At 38.6% G+C, this 21,723-nt stretch overlaps 1 protein-coding gene across 1 annotated transcript; it reads left to right on the plus strand.

Moving 5' to 3' along the window:
• The first annotated feature begins 464 nt into the window (after window positions 1–464).
• On the plus strand, window positions 465–21,170 carry CHGB (chromogranin B). The gene is given in 6 exon segments (XM_032212710.1): window positions 465–605; window positions 10,138–10,184; window positions 11,557–11,650; window positions 15,328–15,503; window positions 15,505–17,046; window positions 19,247–21,170. Coding segments are annotated over 6 exon segments (1,995 nt in total). The 5' UTR covers window positions 465–553; the 3' UTR covers window positions 19,331–21,170.
• Window positions 21,171–21,723: the final 553 nt, after the last annotated feature.

A 21,723-nucleotide genomic window follows, 5' to 3' on the forward strand; every position in this document is an offset into this window, starting at 1 on the left:
CTAGTCACAGTAGAAAGGAAGGCTTAGGAAGAAGCTACCGAAAGAGCTTCGCAAGGACTCTGCTTGGGTGGAGATCAAAAGGAAAATATCAGGCCAAGCAGCGTGGGAGGCTTGGATGAGGATAGAAAGGGGACACTTGTATTTCGAAATGGGGTGGAGGTAGGGTGCAGGTGGCCTTCTTGGTAACAGTGCTTGTTAATTCGAAAGGATTGGGGGGCGGGGGGCTTTACCTTCTCTGAGAAATAAGGTCCATCCTACCGGAGTGGGAATTGGGGAGGGGGGGAGGCTTTCTGCGGCAAACGGAAAGATGGAGAGGTGGTGGGAGTCCTTCCTTAGCGGATTCTAAGGGAGGGTCTTTAAGGCCATCTCAGGAATTCTCCGCCCCGTTCCTTTGGGGTCCACCTCTGACGCAAAACACTCCCCTCCTTCCTCCGCTTGACTCAGGCGCGTATCCCCCCCTCCCTCCCTTAAATAGCCTGGATCTGCTCGTAGAAGAGAGCTGATACGAAGAAGCTTCAAGCCTTTGCGTGCCAACTTGCTTGCTCCGCCGGCCATGGTGCCTCGCGTGGCGCTGCTCAGCCTGCTCGGAATCGCAGCTCTGGCAGGTAAGTCCGACCTGGATCAGCACCTTGGACAGCGGCTATGGGATTGAGGACCGCGGAGGGATTGCCGAGCGCGGAAAAAGCTCAGTGGGAATTCCACAGCCCTCACCAACCAAGAGCTTCTGTACTGGTTGAGAATTGGCACAGGGAAGTCGTCTTCTGACAACGAACAGCTGATATATCAGTCTGCCTGTGGCTCTATCTCATATAAAATGTTTGGGCTAGAAGTTTTATTAATTATCACCAATACATGCTCTTATCATACATAGACAGAAACAAGAATGTGGATGCACGGCATACGTGGTCTACTTAATGATTAATGATAGCTAGAGCGTTTCCACGTCTTTGCTGAAGGAAGCTCCAGCCAGATTCACTGCTGTGCAAATTAGCAGAGCCAAAATCTCACAAGTATGTTGGTATATCCAGTCAATGGGCAGCTTCTGCCTTTCAGACGTGCACTAGATTTCCCAGGTGAGAACAACCCATCCATAAACTGGGATGCGTTTTTTTGGGGGGGTGGGCGGAGGAAAAGAGAAGATACTGAGGCTGGAGGTAATTAATGCAGTGTGTGTCTGTATACATGTGTGAATGGACATATTTGTATCCGTATTTGTCTCTTAACTTGTATATGAGAAAAGAGGCAAGAAGGAAACTTTTGTGTAGTTATTGAGTGCAGGTACATGTTTGTTCTTTTTGTGTTTTTAAATATATAAATATATGGTTTTTAATTCTTCAATGATTATATATATTAAGCAAATGTTCAGATCATGCTTTTTGGAAGTAAGATCTTTTTTAAAAAAAAAATCTAACTATTAAAATCACTGAAGAAAAGTAATATCCAGTAATTTGACAGGAATGTTACTAGTGGCTCTGTGTTTTATCAATTGACAAAAGCGTATAAAAAGCTATTATGCTTTTAAAATAACGTTTGACTTTTCTCCATCAGCTTGAACAAGCAGACGATTAAGAAAATGCTGCTTAGTTGTCATCAAATAAAAGCAATTATTTTTTAACAGAAGTACTCTTGAGGGTAATTGTCACTGTTTAAGTATTGTTGCTCTTCCTTTAAAACCTGTGGCATTTAGACCTCTTTTTTTTTTTTTAAAGTCTTGTTTCCCCTTACAAGTGTGTAGATTTTGTTTTTCAGGTTTTAAAGTTTTAGCGAGAATGGAAAAATATGATTCTTGAACTTCACATCTTTGTACATCTGAATGCTGCACATGCAGAAAAGTAATTAAACAAAAATGTATGCAGATGTTGACCAAATTGTGTGTGTTGTGTAAAATCTCATGCCTATATATCAGAAATTTATCCCGGATCTAGTAAAAATAAATCCATTATATGAATTGGAATCAGAATGGGAATGGACAGTTTAAGCCCCTACCATTTTATTCAGTCTAATCTATTATGATTGAATCTCGATTGAACTCTACTTGTTACAATAATGAAATGCAAATCTCAATTCCCCTATAGGCTCTATGTACTTAGCAGAGTATCAGCACCACTGAATTTAATGAGGCTTACAAGTTAGCATTTTTATATAAGAGAAAAGTCAGTTTATCATTCTATACTCACTAGGAGTTGTCCCAGAATATAACTTGACATATATATTGTACAGTAGTTTGAAATCAAGTGTTGTAACAGTGTAAAGATGTAATAATTTAATCCCTCCACAAAGAAATATAGAATCAAAGATAAATAGCTAATTGGTCATTTACTATTGTACTGTAATCTTCAAGAATGATTTAGAACTGCATGTAAAAATTATACCTTGGCTCTATATTTAAGTTAAGGCATGACCAAGCAGAACAATTTGAATGGCTAATTCTATAATTCCATTATCTTGTGACATACCAAAAACTGTCTTATTCATAAGAGTTCCCCAAAACCTTTAATTCCCATTAAATGTTCTCATGAACATCTATTTGTCAATATAATATTCTATATTCAATCACTCTTAATTTTCTGGAATGAAGAGGAAGCATTAGCCACACGTATATAAGTAAAAAATTGTTCAGTATATATATGCGCATCATACATACAGAATATGAGAGTGTTCAAAGTTTTCTCAGGGATCCCTAAGGCATATTATTCTCAAATTAAATCCAGTTTAAGCAAGAAATGTGGAGAAATATCATATATTATTATTGCTTCTGAAGTTTGATAATGTCAGCAGAGCAAGGAATTCTCCCTGATGCCATTGGTATCATGTTGCTATTGATTAGTTCAGGAATTCTCAATCTCCTGGTCCATGGACCAGCACCAATCCATGGCCTGTCAGGGACTGATCCATGCAAGCAAGTGGAATCCCCTTTGCACATATAGAACCACGAAACTACACCCCCACCTGGTCTGCAGAAAATGTGCTCTCCACCGAACTAGTCTGCAGTACCCAAAAAGTTGGGGGGTGGGTGGGAACAGGACTAATTGGGTTAATAAACAGAATGGAGAGGTCCCTGCACTTCCAAAGCCTTTTTCTGACTGCCCACTCAAACTTCTTTCCCTTGTCCTCTCTCACCTGAGGATTCCTGACCACACCAAGGATAAAAAGCCTTCCATCCCTCTTTTCAGTATTGGAAACATAGGGATAATATATTGCTGATGCTTTTTCCATTTTTGAGGATGCTCCAATGCATAGCTCTATTGCTGGCAATGTGGTAACCAAGGCAAGGAAGGAAGGAAGGAAGGAAGGAAGGAAGGAAGGAAGGAAGGAAGGAAGGAAGGAAGGAAGGAAGGATGCTTGTATATTTGTATATTACTCAGTCACAATATTTCAGGTTCTTTACCACCACTACAGTCCTCACACACTGGCTAAAATTCATTTGACTTCATTAACTTAAAACACTTCATCAGCATCCAAATCTTACAGGCTTTAACAGTATCTGTACTGGTCAGTGGCTTTTGTACCAACTGGAAGATTAACTTTAGTTGCTTTCATAGTCTGAGTGATTGGCATACCTGCTGTTGAGGATTAATGAAGCATTCATGTACCTTAGAAGAGGGTCCTAGAAGATGTATTGACTCCAGGGAGTCATCCAACCTGGATTGCCTCCAGTATGATGTATGAATAATTCTCTGCTGTAGGTTAAATATAATAGAAGCAAGAACAGGCAACTAGCAGGGAGCCTGATTATTTATTAATCTGTTTTACTATAATGTTTGTCCCCAGGCAATCTATTTTGCAGCTTTGATAATAGTGAGACATAACCCAATGAATTAGATTAGGTTTAGCGATAATGACCTACTCAGAACCATATGGTGAGATTTTTGCATGAGTGGAAGTTGGTATGTGTTTGTGTGTGTGTTGTGTACACACACACACACACACACACACACACCATGTTCTTGAGCGCCTCCTACTATGAGAAGGCTTGCTCTGCATTAGCAAATTAGGGTCATTTATTTTGTGCTGTTTTCAGATAGCTGCAATTACCGTAACCTTAATTAACTTTAATGGGATATATAGACTTGTACAAAGTTAAGGAACAATATGGTGGCTGATCCACCTGAACTCACTGTTGTATGCCGAAACAAAACTCTAATGTTTCATCTAATGAAAAATAAGCAAGTATAGCATACTTGGTAGAGAAAGGCACAACATGTGTATATTTTCATAGCTTTAGGATATAAATTAATAAAGTTGTTTGCTGGGAGATGGATCTCTAGTAATCTGAGGTGATATTGTTCCTACCAGCAGTAACAGTAATTTATCACCATCACTGAGAGTTATTTCTGTTCAATGTGACCCATTTTCTCTAATCCTGAACAACTGCATTGTAATGGGAAGATGCTATCTTCATGTATTATACATGTACAGTTGTCATATCTTATAGAACTACACCCACCTCATGCCAAGGAGGACATCAACCTTTATGTATAATAGTATAGCTTTTCAACAGACAACAACACAGACAAAAGAAGCAACTATGTTGTGTGTGTTGCTTAATATGGATTGTAATCATATCAGTCACAACAATTATATTAAACAATTTCTTAATGTTCCATTTAATCCAAGACAGGACTCAGGACTTAGAAAAACACAATTTCTTGCCATTGCTCTAAAATTTTATTTCATAGAATTATATTCTCAAAATGAAATTTTCATTATTTTTGGTCTGAGATTTAAAACGGAAGGATCCCGACAGTAGGGAGTAAACAGAATTGCCCATGCCTGGAATTAAAACTATGATTTTTGCAACAAATTTGGGAAGTTATCTTATATTGGGTCAAATGTTTACGCTATTCTTTAATGGATGCCTGTTTTGGATCTCAATTCCTTTTTTATCCTCAGCTTGCACAGCTTATGGCAAAGGGTTGTAGCCCCCATCTTCAATATACTTCCTCCTTGGTCAAATGCATTGTCTTTTAAATCTCATGTAGCCTCACAGCTTTGAGACAAGACCTTTTCTTAAATTTCTCAGTCTGTATTAAACACTCAGATCCTGGCTAAACAATGGCCATTGCAGTTGATATATATTTTAATTAGCTGTAGAAAATGTCAGGATAAAACTTCACGCTTAGTGATTCTCTTATGTGCTAGTTAAACGTTTGATACAAGTTGAAGAAAGAACAGCCAGTGCATTGATGCTTTCTGAGTTTATCAACATTTGGAACTAGCAAAAATTGAATGTAGCTTAAAGGACACCCTTCTGCTGGTGATGAATTTTCCTTCCCCAAACGTCACCACTTTAGACAGGTCCTTTTGACCTCTTATCTCACTGTTATTTAATGTTGCAATATAGCAATTTATTGAAACATTGCTTTGACCTTTATCAGGATCTAGCAGCTTAATGAGTAGTAACTGTTCCTCACATGGACCTCAGTGTTTGTTAATCTACACATGAAATTGTAGGGTACAATCCAGTAATGGTATCCTCTTATCTTCACTACTGATTCGGTTGTGGGAGTGTATGCGTATGCACAGAAGATCCATGATGACATCCTCTGGTACAATCAGAGGATACCACCTCTGGTACAATCCCTCAAGATTTTCCTCCAATTAAAAGAAATAAGAGGACTACATCCCATGTAGATTTTTTTTCTCATGCATTAGAAATGAGATTCATTACCCCTTCCCTTTTCCCCCCTGCATCCCTTCCATTTCAAATTTGGTCCACAGATTCTCCAACTGTACAGAGTGGGGCACAAAAGATGCAGACAGGAGGGGAAATCCAAAACAGATGCGTTCCAGCTGGACTCAATACAGACACTAGAGTTTGTTGTATGTTGTACTGTGTGAACCTATCACACAGGATCAAAAGAATGTCAGATCTGTATCCAACCTTCTTTGCAGCCACACCACAAAAGAAGGATTTTGGTCTAGAATCTAGAATTCCTTCCATTTGGTCCAAGTGGCATCCCACCATGAAAAACATCAACATAAATATTGGTGAACAATATTGTAATCTTAATATAGTGTTTATATAAGGAAAGAGAGGGAAGGGAGGGAGAGAGAGAAAGAAAGAAAGAAAGAGAGAGGGGAGAGAGGGAAAGAGAGAGAGAGAGAGAGAGAGGGAGAGGGAGAGGGAGAGAGGGAGAGAGAAACACTCAATGGTGCTTCAGGGATATGGTCCAAATAAATAGTCTTCTATGCTCTTTTGCCAGCTGACAGATGGTAGCATTTTGTGTTCAGTGCTTAAATTACTGTTAGGGAATTAAACTCAACAGCAATTCCACTTGCTTCCTACCATGCTTTCCTTTGTAAGCATTTTGAATGGCAGTTAGTTTAGGAGGTGGTGAATTTCAGTCCTTTCCAGCAGTCTCAGCATCATGGTCAGTCCTCATGTATGATGAGGATTGGAGTCCTGGAACATATGGCAGAGTTTGGCTTGAGTGTCAGATCTGGCACAGCATTTGGCTTTCCATTATAGTGCTCTTGCATTATAACTCCTTTATTTATGGGGCAGCTATGAAATCTAGTTAAGAACAATCTCTTCCCTGGACTGCAATGCCAACATTCATCCACGAATGGCCAGATAATGACAATGCTTTTTTTGTGCTAACTTTCAGCTAGAAATATCCCAATAAGCTTATCGTTATGTTCATAAAAAATATAGGAGGAGGCAGTATCAATAATATTAGAAATCCCTTTCTCATTTGCTTCAGTGACAAATAACCTGACAGCTCAATTTCCTGTTACCCTGGTCTCCTGAAAAAATAATAAAAACTTCCCACTTGTGAAATAATCCAGTTCTACAGAGGGGACTGAAGGCAAGGGTACTGCTCTTCTAGCATGCCACGTCTCAAACTTCATTCTCTCACCATGAAGACATTTCTTGTAATGTTCAACTAAAATATCTGTTTAGGTCAAGTCATGCCTTTTGGGGAAGCAAAGAACAAGTCTTTGCCATCTTTGATGGTATTAAGTAGAATGTTGATGTGTTATGTTATACCCTTCTAATAACTAATACTAATTGCTGTGTTTTCTTCTAGACAATTGTTGGCATCCTTTTAAATCACATTGAGGAAGTTCTGTAACAGTATTTTGACCCAAACTATAGGGACCAGAGGTCCCCTTCACCAAGCGGGAATCATGGTTTTTTTTTTTAAAAAAAGGAGAATAACATCAGAAGTTAGATGATGATGACCGTAATAAAAAAATAATACAATGTGTGCCTTTAATGCTTGTAGTGATTTTCATGAAGCAATTAAAAGCATTGAGGTTTATTTAAACAACTGCAAAATTTCAATCCTCTAGGACATGGGTGTCAAACGTGTCATGTCACGTTGCCGTCATGTGATGTTTCACAACGTTTTCCCCATTCATGGAGCTGGGGTGGGCATGGCCTGCATGTGATGCATACGGTTCGTGGGCCGCCAGTTTGACACCCCGGGGATGGGCGGTATCACAAAACAGAATTAAAGGGATTGATGCAGGTTGTGGTTTGACTACTTGTTAAGCGGGAAAGGGATAAATGATGGGGTTCTATATAATTATAGGAGGTAGGTGATTGCATGTGGGCATTTTTTTTTTTACTCTAGATCATGAGTTCTTTAACTTTCAGGACCAAACCAGCTTCCCCATATAAATGATTGAAGATGAACAAGACCCTTTAAGCGGAAGTTGCAGCTATCTCCTATACCACTGGCAGTTCTGCTGACAGATGACAAATATCTTGAAGTAAAAAGCAATTTTACCAGAGGATACATGCTAGGAAAAATGGAATACGTGCCAAGTGCCCAAAGGGTTTCTCCAATATTTTATTCAAAGCCTGTTCTAATTTACTCTCACACCATATCGTTCCCTCTTTTATGAAGTATCAAATATCATGTTCGATCACTGCACCTTATTTAATAGGCATTGTCACTTGGAAGAGGCTGGAATGATCCAACCGGGCCATCAATGCTGTTTTCATTTTCTCTCTCTCCAAAAGTATACCTTAGCCCTTTGTAGCATCAAAGCTGCAAACGGATTTTGGGACGAGGGTGAGAAATTACGCCACCTACTCTTCTGAACACGGCTTGGGCGGGCACCCATGGGGTTTGCACTACCAATTAATGTCCTGCCTGATGGATGGCTGAACGTTAGATGTTCATTCATGATTAAACTGTGTGAGCAAACCAATTTGCTTATATTGGTGCTGTGTCTGCATCTGCTTTTTACTGCCTGCATTGCAGATGGAGGCAGGCACTTATGTGGGAGTGGGGGGAGGGAGAGGGTGGGATGATTTCAAACACAGAGGCAGAGAACATGAACCAGCATTCCCTTGACACACTAAGGTGGGGAAAGAGACACTCCCAATGCGATCTGGCAACTTGCCAGGGACTTTTGCATTGGTACTACGGCAGTGGTGGGTTTCAAAAAATTTTTAGATCCTCTTCTGTAGGTGTGGCCTGCTTTGTGGGAGTGGCTTGCCAACTATGTGACTGGGTGGGCGTGGCAACATAAAATGTGGTGAAACTCATTTAACAACGCTCTTGCTTAGCAACCAAAATGTTGGCTCAGAAACTCTGGCATTTGAAGCACGCAAGTCTTAAAGCTGTCAAGTTACAAGACCCTTGCACCCCTAACCCTTTAGAAAAAAAAACCCAGGGGTGTTTAAACTTGACAGCTTTAAGACTTGTGGACTTCAACTTGTGGACTTCAACTCCAACACTCTGGATGATGTGTGGATGGGCGGAGGGAGGGAGCTGGAACCAGTTCTAAACAGCACTATAGATTTGTGGAACCTCTTCTGTAGAAGAGGTTAGAACTGGCAGGAACCCACCCCTGTACTACGGTATCATAATTCAAAAATAATGTGAAAGTTAAAAGATTATATTGACATATTTAGTTGATCATACTTACTTCCTTGTTTTTCTTTCTTGGTCCATTATAGCTGTTATTATTTGAACCCAAGCAACCTTTTTAAAAAAGGTTTCATACAATCATGCTAGTGGAATAATACAAAATAACATGCTTTATTGATAATGGAAAAATCACAATATCATATAAATCAGCTTCAGTAAGACTTGCAAATCAGGGTGGTAAACTAATATTTGCTTTTCATATTGGGAAGGAGAAGCATCTAAACAAAGATACAGTTATAAAATGAAATAATACCCACCCAGTGGAACCAAACAAAATAAACCAAATAGTTCTCTCTGTTGTGTGTGTATGTGTGTGTGTGTGTTTGTATGTTTGTGTGCAGTGGTGGGATTCAAATAATTTAACAACCGGTCCTCTGCCCTAATGACTAGCTGGGTAGGCGTGGCTTGGTGGTCTTGTGACTGGGTGGGTGCGGCCAACTCAATGTCAATCACATCGATGGCGCTTTGCCTTAGCTGTTACAATGTAATAAGGGTTAACCGAAGAGGCAGTTTCTGTAAGCAGGCCAATAAAGATTAGGCTAGAAACCACCCAGAATGTTTCCTTCCTGCCTTCCTTACAGGATTAGCCCTGTAAAGTGGAAAAAAAACAAAATGAGATTTCTTCCAACAACCAGTTCTCCAAACTGCTTAGAAAGTTACCAACCGAATAGATGAGAACTGGCTGAATCCCACCACTGTGTGTGTGTATTGCTTACATGTGAGTATGCAAAGGGAGGGGAGGGAAGCCTCTTCAAAAACTTAGACTAGTTATTGCTTTAGCTTTGCAAGTCATAGTCACAACAAACTGCAGTGTTGATGCATGGTTGTATTTTCACTGTACAAATACGCATCGTTGTATATACAGTACATTGTAAATACAGGCAATCCAAATAACTCAAAATAACCACATCAGGCTGCTCTCTGTCACACTTGGCTAGCCTGCTCCTAGATGTATTAGATGCAGTTTCTGCACTGCTGGAAATAAAGCGGATGCTGCTTGCTATCGTTTCTCTAACCTCCTACTAGTACCTTTTTAAATAAAGAGAACTATGTTAAATCAGAATGAGCAGGGTGTGTGGTTGTGCAAATGGTGATATGGGAGCCCTAAAACTAGGGCATGGAAATTATTATTTGGTTGGAAAAAAAATGCTTTGAAATATTCTGTAAAACCAAAGCGGGTATAGTTGTCTTTTTCTAATGGTGTGATTTTAAACTCTCTTCTAATGTTTATCTTTTTGGTTTATAGGTATTCATTCAGCTCCAGTAGAAAATGATGACCATGCTGGAGAAATGGTGAGCAGAAAACGTATTTATCTAAAAAGTGAAATGTATTAGGTCACTTTTGTAGGAGAAGGAGTGGCAGAGCCTGGGGCAGAGTTAAGAGAGGGATCAGCTTAGAATTGTTATATTCCCACAAGCAATCTAAATTCAACCCCTCTTGAATTATAGTTGACTAGATTCTTGTGAATAGGCATGAGCAATAAATCAGCTTAATTGGAACTTAACACATGGTCCTGATTATTTGCACCTGACACCTTTCACAGATAATTAGAAATTATTGCATGCTCTAGAGACATACGAAGTGCCTTATACATAGGCACTACCATGTTTTAATGGATGACAACGCCTTTCTTTGGAGTAAGGACCTTTCAGAACAATTTAGCAAGGGACAGGAGTCTTTTGTAAGCAAGATAATTTAATGAACCTGGTGGCCTCCTCTTCTCTCGTGCATTTCTTTTCTGGATTGTGCCCAATTCAACATTTCCATATGGATGTTCAAACCAGAGAAATGTTCATTCTCTTCCCATATTTCTGTTGTCAACCAAAACATCTCTTCTAGGAGTCGATTTTTACAATATTAAGAAAAGAACACAAAATGTTTACATTGAGACACCTTAACTCTAACTGAAGTCATGGGAATTCCAGCTACTATGTCTTATTACACAGTATTTCATGGCAAGTCCAAATCATGGTGTCCTAACCTAGAATCTTTCCATAAGTGACCCTGAATTAACTTAGCCATATCTTATGAAATAAAAACTGGATTTGTGCAGTACTTCATAATACAATGCAGGATATTTGACTGGTGTTTATATAATTTTAAACCTTTTATATTTTCTGTCTTCTCAAAAAAGCAGGATCACCATATCTTTCTCGGTAGATACTAAAATTGAGATCAGTGCAGGAAGAAGATGGTGTTAATGAGGAGGGAAGAAAATGTTGATGGCCAGCTGGCTACAAAGCTACTGTACCTAAAATTCAGCAGCATGATTCTATGGGGATTAGATGCCACAAAAATATGGCTGAAGTTTCCATGTGGGGCTGGAGGCCCTTTGAAATAAGTAAGGCATATGAAAAAAAAAAACATTTTTGTTGGTGTCACATGCTTTGGAAATCTATTGGCCTAAACTTTTGGATTTCCTCCTCTTGTTTATATCCTGATGGTGAAAATAAAGATGCTATTATTTTAGCTGGGCATTTTTTCTTTTTTTGAGCAACTATTAAATAACTTAGAAATTTAGTTTCCTTTGCTTCAGGATTACTTACTCCCTTGGAATCTTCCAATTATAAATTTGTTTTCCATGTTTATGATTTTAATTAGTTTGAATATTTGGTTGAAATATTTCAAAACTAAATGAATCTTCCTTTGCTGCTTTTGATCTAGATAACCCGATGTATTATAGAAGTCCTTTTGAACAGTCTGTCAAAAGGCAATTCTCCGCTTATTAATCCACAGTGTAAGGAGCTTCTGAAGAAAAGTAAGTGTGTATCTTTAAAAAAACCTAGCATACTTTCCATTAGCCTTTATATTAGTTGAACATTATATAATATTGTAATATTTATGTAATGTAGACTGAGAGACTTTCCAAAATTGCTCAATTACAATTTCCAACAAATCTTGCCATTACTACTAGAAATTGTTGAGAAATGTAGCTCAACAATATCTGAAGAAACATATTCCAAGTTCCTAGTGTAAATGGAATTGACAGTGGCTTAAGAATCCACAGTCTTTCTTATTTATTTATTAAATTTATCTGACTACCTAAAGTAGACTCTAATAGATATGGCACTATGTATAGGAGGTAGTAGGAGGCATTTCTGGGAAAGTGAAGCTTCCTAGCAAGCCCATTATAGGGAAGCTGAAATATATTGCTTCTTTTCTGAAGAATCATATTGTGGTGGAATCTCCAGTGGGGTATGGACTCAAGACTCAAGCTTAGAATCCCTTCAGTGGTGGAAGTAACAGAGGTCAGAACCCACTTAAAACCCTTGAAGCCTTCATCTGTCTGTTCCCAAGATAATGGAATCAACCTCACAACTTCATTGATTCCCCTGGGGACATAAGTCTGTTGGCATAACCAGATCTTGAGGGACTTTCGAAAACTCATGAATGATGTGGTCAATCTTATCTCTGAGAGAGAAGATTCCACAATTAAAGTGCCACGGCAGAAAGTCCCTACAGCCTACCAAACATAAGCCTCTAAACAATGAAACCTATAACATACCCATTCTGTGAGATCTAGCTGAAAACTGGCTCATTGAAGAGTACAAGTGTTAATGCAAATAGCAATGTGAGTACTAATTTTCAGAAAGCTGACGTTAATGGATTCCAAGTGCAGTTACTCATTATGAATCCACATGCACAGTTAAATGGAATTCTTATCTGGCACAAGCAACACACAAACACACACACACACACACACACACACAAGTCTGAATAGAAAACATGATGAAGAATATCTAAAAATGGAATTTATTTGGACTGGAGATCCACTTGCCTCAATCCCCTAGTGCTTGCTCAAGAAGTTTGGGCTAAGAATTGTTTTTATAATATATTAGTGTTATTATAATATACTAGCTGATAACCTGGCATTGCCTGGGTATTTATTTATCCTAATCCCGTATTAGACAGGAAAAGCTCTGATTTCGGCTGCAATTAAATTAGTTACAAATGTTTTCCCGGTGTCCCCAAAAGTGTCAAGGAAAGTGATACCACCTTGTTTTGCTAGCTGATCCATGATCATTTGGTATGCTTTTTTCTGATTTAGATTGGTTTAGAAGTGGTTTCTTGTCCGCAATATTTGCACTAAGCTGTTCGATGTAGTTCTTTTCTCATATGTAATCTGCTTGAAGAATGTCATGTCGGTCTTATAGTGGTGAAGGCAGGCGGAGTTGCAGTAATGTTTCATTGATCATGGCAATACATTTGTCCTCAAAAATAATCAAGCCTTGTTGAAAATGTCCGGACCAAACATAATTTCTAGTGTTGGATTTTCCCCCTTACCAGAGGAAGCCCCCTTGTGGAGTACTGTGAAGCCGTTACCATGGCAACTCCACTGAAGCCATTTTACAGCAGTACAATAGAAGCTGTTTTAAGGCACAACAGGCTGCATCTTAACAGAACACACACCCTGAGGGATGTTAGGGGTATCTTACCCCTACAATATTTGTTTACAGAGGGTAAGTCATCTGTGTACCAAGTTTGGTTGAAATTGCTCAAGGCGTTCCAGAGTTATACTGGAATGAAAACACACACACACAAATACACACACATATACATATTATGGCATGAGATACATAAAACAATATACACTATATTGCCAAAAGTATTCGCTCACCCATCCAAATAATCAGAATCAGGTGTTCCAACCACTTCCATGGCCACAGATATATAAAATCAAGTACCTAGGAATGTAGACTGTTTTTACAAACATTTGTGAAAGAATGGGTCGCTCTCAAAAGCTCAGTGAATTCCAGCATGGAACGGTGATAGGATGCCACCTGTGCAACCAATCCTGTCGTGAAATTTCATCACTCCTAAATATTCCACAGTCAACTGTCAGCTGTATTATACGAACATGGAAGTGTTTGGGAAGGACAGCAACTCAGCCACGAAGTGGTAGGCCACGTAAACCTGTCCAACATCAGTGTGTGACCTCACAAATGCGCTTCTGGAAGAATGGTCACAAATTCCCATAAACACACTCCTAAACCTTGTGGACAGCCTTCCCAGAAGAGTTGAAGCTGTTATAGTGGCAAAGGGTGGACCGATGTCATATTGAACCCTATGGATTAGAAATGGGATTTCACTTACAGTAAGTTCATATGCGAGTAAAGGCAGGTGAGCGAATACTTTTGGCAATATAGTGTAAATGGTAAATTTAGTATTTGATTTCTGAATAAAGTTTTGGTGCAAAATGTCAGCCAGTCAGTTTTATAGCCAGCTATCTCACTCAATGACTCTGGATGGATTACAATTCAAAAAATATATTACAATGAAGGAACTAAAATATTTTAAAACAATAAAACAAGCATCCAAAATAAATGTACACAGTAGCTGAGATGCCTGGCCAGTTAGAAATATAGCCAGGAAATGGGGCCCTTGATAAATTCAGCCCTCAGGCTTGGGAACATTTTAAACAACTTAGTTTTAAAAGGGGACATGAACACATATATACAACCATATTGTTAACTTTATTCATAAAAAAGGATTCCCATGTTCTAGGACAAGCTAAAACAGCAAAGGTCTCTAAGCTTCTTCTTGACAGATCAATGTTTATAGGCAAGAACCTTTGCATGCTTGTAAAAGAGTAAGTGCATTCTGTGACCTGGTTTTTTTTAAAGGTCAGGTTAAATATTTGTATCCATTCAGATGGTAAATACGGATTCAAAAATTGCTGATTTCTATCCCATAGGGCTCATGGAAGAGCCCCTTTGTTTTCTTTGCTACAGCTTGATGGTTCCACCACAAAACCGCGTTCAACTAAAGGGCGCTCGACGAAACCGCGTAGCTGACGTCATCACAGCGCGACAACAGCGCGGAGACAGAAGCACGCTGTAAACGCTAAACCTAAAATTAACCCCTAAACCTAAACCTAACCCCCCTAAACCTAATCCTAAACCTAACCCTTAACCTAATCCTAACCCTTAACCTAACCCTAACCCAACCCTAAACCTAACCCTTAATCTAACCCTAAACCTAACCCTAACCCTTAACCTAACCCTAAACCTAACCCTTACCTTAACTTGAATCGACTTGCTTTCAAAGCGCTATTTAAAGCGCCCTTCTTTCTCCGCGCTCGCTGTTGTCGCCCTGTTGATGATGTCAGCGACGCGGTTTAATCGGGCGCGCTTTAGTTGAGCGCGGTTTTGGCGTGCCACGCAGCTTGATGGCATGGCTGTTGCCAGGTGAGAGTTGAGGAAATGTTGGGGAAATAGTGAGCAAGTGATGAAGTCACCACTGACCATTGTGAGGTATGCACAATGTAATAATAGTACAAAGAACCCCCCCCCCCCATGGTTGTTGATTCTCTTTGGGAGGTCCTGAAGAGAAAGGAAAAGTGGAAGAAAATCAGCGACAGAAGACAGGTAATCCACAATGAACATGAAAATGTAATTGTATTATAATGAGGAAGCATATTTTGTTTTGCTGCAGGTGAACAACAAAAAGAGAAAAATGTACAGCAAGACATGGAACTTGGCACAAGAACCTTATCGGAATCAGAAGAATTAACTAAGCAGTCAGAAGGGACTGTGAGGGAAGAACAAGATGTGAGTGAAGAAGAGTTTAAAAGACAGACAGAAGGAGATGATAAGTGGCACCTGGAAACGAAAAAAAAAAGGGGGAAGCAGCAACCCACAAACTGCCTCCCAAGGGACCTCTTATGCTTTGGATAGAGACCATAAAGAAGAAGAAAAGAAAGAGAATGAAAAAGGAGCTGAGGAAGATAATTACAAAAGAAATCACCACAATGAAGATGGAAGCAAGGAAAAAAAGGCCGGCGAAGAAATAGAATCTGTGCCTCTAGAGAAAAAGTCCATTCTTACATCTGGAAAAGTGAATGAGGGAGATTTCAAGCATTCTCATGGCCAAAAGTATGTGGAAGAAATAATTCAGAGTCAAGAAAGGGAAAATGAAGACAGTGAGGAGGAGGAGGAGGAAAAGGAAGAGGAGGAGGAGGAAGAAGAGGAGAGTAATGAAAAGTATCGTCATAGCTTTCATGAAGAATTTGAAGATTCCTCAGAGAGGGACGGTGGCGAAACAGAGAAGCAAGACCACAAATCAGGACATTACCGAAGAAAACCAAGATTGGGTAAGTCCCGTGAATACAACAGTCATCATATTGGTGAAAAAAGAGGCTCATCTGAAGAGCCCAGTGAGGAAGAAAGTGAATTCTGGAGTAAAAGGAGTCATCAACCCAACCATTATGAGAGAGGACATTACTTTGTGGAGCCAAGAAATGCTATTGAAATGCATAGGCCCGAGGAAATGGAGAGAGAGATCAGGAACCAAGGATATTGGGATCAACACTACCCCAGCCAAGAGGACAGTGATGAAGACATGAAGCAACAGAGCGAGGAAAATGAAAGAAAACAGTATCAGTACATGAGGAAAAGACTTTTCGGTGGGCCATCAAGGGAGAGCAGACATCACTATGAAGTAAGGGTCCCTTACAGCAAAGCAGGGAAGGGAAATGGAGGTATGAAACAAAGCCATGATAGCATAAATGAGAAACGGCACCATGGCCAACCAAGCATACAGCTAGAGATGGCAAAACCACAAAACAAAGAGAGAGAAGGAGATGGAGAGCAGCAACTCAATAGCCAAGAAGAAAAACACTATGCCAGAAATGACGGAGAGCTAGAAACTCCACACTACAGCGAGAGAGGAAAACACTTTGAGAATAAAAGGACTCTTCTGCTAGAGGAGGGCTACCCAAGAAGCCACTATCTTGTAGAAAATGTAAAAAGAGCTTTAACATCATTATATTCCCAACAGCCCAGGTGGAAAAACAGACCTGTGGACAAGAACGCTGACATCATCAATCCACTGTTGGAGAGTGAAGAACGCAAGTCCCACTTGAATAAGAGGGAATTCTTTCCTGAATATAATGATTATGACTTGTGGGAGAAGAAACAGATCCTGGATAGCTTAAGCCCCAAACAGGACAGCAATAATAATCCTGAGAGGCTATACAAACCTGAGACAAAAAGGCAGTATGATAGAATGGATGAGCTGGCCCATCTTCTGAGCTACCGGAAGAAATCTGCAGAATTTCCAGAACTCTACAGCTCAAAAGAAGACGTTGAAAGGGGACACGTAATAAGAAGTGGCAAGAACAAATTTAATCAGAGGCCTCTGACACCAGAAGAGGTATTTATTTTATGATTTCTAAGAAAGCTAGAACAATTCTTTTCTTAAAAAAGTCTTTTATTTCAGCAAAATAATACAGTATGTGGCTAGGCGCAACATATTGTACGTTAGGGTTATATTCTCAGTATCATGTTGACAACATTGTATGTGATAAAAAAGTATGAAGCCCTGTTATTTCAGGCTTCATACAGTCGTCAAATAACTGACAGGACCATCAATGTGTTCCAGTTAATAATCTGGCTTTAGCTGTTTTTCACTTAGCCTTCTCTGTGTCTAGGTATCATTTACACTTGTACTTCACTGGAATGACACAACCTGCTGAAGTTGCTTCATAATTACCCTATTGACATTGTCAGCAAAACTGGATCTTAAGAGGAGGGAAGAAAAATCCTGAGTGTTAAAAATATCTAGGAAGCTGTCAATTAAGGACATGTTCTGATTTATTTAGTGCAGAAGATGTTAAGACTCCAAGTAACTTATTTGAAATGAAAATATCTAGAATTGTACAATCTACTTGTACAATGCTGTTTAAATCAACTTCTTTGTCATGGCATGGCAAAACATTGGCTAAGGCAAGACTGATTTTCTGCAAAGAACTTTCTTCTGGGGATAATCTGTAACGATCTTTCTAGTTATAGACTAAGCTAGAGTGAAACCTTAAGTTCTGATGTTACTTCTTACAAAATACCTGAACAAAAGGTAAGCTCCAAGAAGTCCTACATATATATTTTTTAAGAAAGGCATTCAGATTGTAAGCCAATAGGCTCATTCTTCATGCTTTAAATTGATCTAGTTAATATAGCTGCATTTCTGGACTGGTAACTGCTGCTAAGACATACAAGTGTTTTATGTTCCTCATAGGCTTCAAGTATTGCTTTTAAGGCATTCACTACATTTTTCACTGTAATATGGAAGAGGACTAATTAAAATGTTATATATAGGGAATACTTTGACCCAGGCCAGTCACCTAATGTAAGGTTTCACTCAAGCAAGATACATCTGTGTATATACATAGATACGTGCTTAGCTGCATGACACTCAACACTGCTCATCACAACAGTGACCTGTTTAAACTTTGAGTAACCAATATTTCATTTGAAATCTGTTGTTCTGTTCTGTTCATGTGTTCATTTAAATTCTGGGCTGTAGGCCTCATTTCCTCCCATACTTCCTACTTAGAAATAGTCAGATTTCTCTCAGGCTGCCTACGTTTTCAGGAATGACACATCCTGACTTTCAATATTACACAACATGGTGTATCATGTCTCACTGAAATAACTACAAGCAAGTGTGCACGGAGTGACATAACTGCCATACTATAAATTCATGTTCTGGGAAAACCATCTGACCACATAACTTGACAAATGATCAGTGCCAAATATTCTTGACAACCATGAGGATGCAGAGAAGAATTAAAAATCTGAAGAAAAGCATGAAGATGATTTCTGGTCATTTTGGCAAAATGTAAACAATTGGCACTTATAAACTGATTCCTAGAGAAACTGTAGTTCTCTATAAATACACAAAATATGAATTACTATAGTACGCAAACATGATAATGGCACAGGTTAACATCACATGGTTGATCTCCATGTTTAGGAATCATCACTATGCTTTGATGGAAAGTAAGATTAATTTCATCGTGCTCTCCTTACGGAAATGGATCACATGAATCGTAAAAATAGAATGCAGGAGTATTTAGAACTCTTCCCTACATTTCCTTTCTCAGTTTTCTTGAGTGATGTTGGGAGATTATGCATTTACAAAATTTTATTGCAATAAAACCATATTTTACAAGTATTTTGCAAACATTACATAGGTAATTAAAATCTAGTAAAATAGAATGTTTAATTCTTATAGAACGTTGAGTATTTTTTTCTGATCGATTTCTTGACTGTTGTGAAAGCAGTCCCTGGATGTCCTCACACACGTGTGCATACATATGTTGCTTATTTTATACAGCTTTAATAGAAGAAGCTATTGGAAGAGCCAGAAAAAGTAACTAGAGCTACATTAGAATTAAAAATCCAAACATAATACTTGCATATGAGCCACAATCAAATCTAATTAAATCTAAACCCAAGATCACTATGCAGTACAATTGCATGAATGTCTAACAATCAAATGCTCAAAATAAAAAAAAAGTGTTGTATGCTTTTAAGGTCATAATCTACATGGATTTCCTTTTCCATTATCACAGGAGAAGGAACTGGAAAACCTGGCTGCTATGGATTTGGAACTGCAGAAGATAGCTGAAAAATTCAACAATAACCAGAGAGGATGAATTTTATTTGACCTAATGTGGTATGGTGAAGAGTAGCTTTATTTAAACTATCCCGTATTTACTAGTAAAGTCACTGCCTCAAATGTTGTTCTTCTCCCTAATTAGAAATAGTTTACCATCCTTTAAATATATAATTTACATCAGTACAAAGCATCTTTCTGTTCCAAAAGATTTCTTAAGATCAGCATGAATTCTTGCCTTCTGAATTTTGAAATGTATGAAGATAATTGTGTGCGCGTTCTTCAGAAATATATTATCTTGGTAAAAAATAATAAACTTTACATTGTCTACATACCGTAGTTAACTGCATGTGCTCCCGCATAGCTTGTTTATGAGTTACACAGGTTTGTCAGAGGAGACACAGTAGTATGCTTGTAAGTCTATATTGGAACTAGTTTTTTGTTCCTTATAGATTAGTTTATTTTGTAGTACCTTAAAATCTACTTTGGAACGCTGACAGCACCAATGCGCCATCTACTCCTATGTTATTATGAGATAAACTGAACACTCACAGCTTATGAAAAAAGGACACTGGCTGCAGTTCTCCCATAAAAGCATTGAATGTGCTTCTTAAACTACCCCCAAAGTTTCTATGGAACTGTATTTTTGAGTCATTGATACCTAAGTGGCAAGCTACATAATTGCTGCCTTGCATTGTTGATAAATATAATAAAGGTGGGATTAAAAGAAACTAAAATAAATGTTCACAGCCTTTATAGCAATGAATTTTAATGTAATATATATTTAGCTTTTATTGTGCACTAATCAACTTTATTTTGGTCTCACTCACGTTTGGTGATAAGGTCCTCACCACTACTCAAGCAATACAAAAATTAGATACCCCAGCTTTAAAAGAAAACTGAATTTTAACCTTCTGGTAGTATCAGAATACCTGAAGGAATTATGGTAGTGAGGTACTCAACAGGACAAAGTTTCTGCTTTTCATCATATTCTGATGCTGAAGATCTTCACAAGACTTCCAACTTATTTTACAGCTGTTAATTCTAGTACCACTTAAGCAGACTGTTTTTATTGAATCTTGACAACAGGCCTGGAAAATGATTCCTTTATATGAAAGTGAGCAGGCTTATTCTCCAAAAGCACCAGTAGTATCAATGATTTTTATTAGGGGGAAAAATATCTACTGCACTGATTGCAATTTAAGATTTCAGGGTCCAAAATTTTAGCACTAAGGCCGGCTAGCCAAAGGCATCCTGGTCTCAAAATACCAAACCAGTCACACAAATATTGAACACATTAAACATTCAATTAAAAAGTTAAATGAATATAAAACACAATTGTGGATAGGCTTGTTAGCTGTCGATCTGTGGTAATCAATATTTTCATAGGTCCTTTATTATCACTAGCATTGTCTATTCTTGATTCTTTAATTGCCACCTACTGGATGTTGGAAATATTGCTTCATATCATGAGCATAAATGAAGGTTCCTTCTGGTTTTTCAAGGCCAAATTAAATAGGTTGGGGAATCAACTCCAAGTGTTTTTTCTTCCTACCATAACTCAACTGAGAGAGATTAAAATCTGAGAAAGTCGGCTAATAACCTGGATTCACAGAGGAAAAAAGTGTCTCCAGGTTGATTTTGTACCTGCAGTATATGTGAAGTATGCATTTGTTGCATTTATAAACTGCTTTTTTTCTAGATCAGTCCAGTGCATGGGGGAGCAACTCCCCAATATTGTTAAAGTAATAACAGTTTTAGTTTTTATAAGCTATGTTACACATGACTCTCACAGAAGCTTAGTTATTCAATGGTTACATGGTTAGTGAAACTGATTAGACAAAATTGTTCAGTGGCCGGAATGATCTTCCTAACCGAGCCGGGAAATAAACATACATTTTAGTGATTGGGCCCCAAGTTTCAGGTGTTAGATTACATTATAGATTTCACTGTTGTCAATATTAGAATGCCACAGGATTTTAAACTGTTCCATTCCGCTGAAATGCAGTTTGCTAACATCATACATGGGATACTATTATAGTCTGACTACTAAAAATATTTGCATAACGCTTGAGGCACTTACCTATGTTAACCAACGAGATGAAAGCTTTTGTTTATGTGCCATCACGTCGATGTTGCCTCTTAATTTTCTCTACGACAGATCTCTAACCTGGTCTTTCAAGTCTTCAGATGGTGCATTCATCATCACCGTAAGGAGTCCATCCACCTTGCTGCTGAACAACCTCTTCCCTTTCCATCCACCTTTCCCAGCATTAGTCTTTTTCAGACAGCTAGAACTTCACATAATGTGTTCAAAGTACGATCATTTGTACCGTATCATTTTGCCCCGACAATTCTCGGTTGATTTGTTTAATGAGCCTTTTGTCCATGGTGTACTCAAAAGTCTCCTCCAACACCAAACTTCAAGTATTT

This window comes from Thamnophis elegans, chromosome 3, assembly GCF_009769535.1.
Source record: "Thamnophis elegans isolate rThaEle1 chromosome 3, rThaEle1.pri, whole genome shotgun sequence".
In the NCBI taxonomy this organism is placed as follows: Eukaryota; Metazoa; Chordata; class Lepidosauria; order Squamata; family Colubridae; genus Thamnophis; species Thamnophis elegans.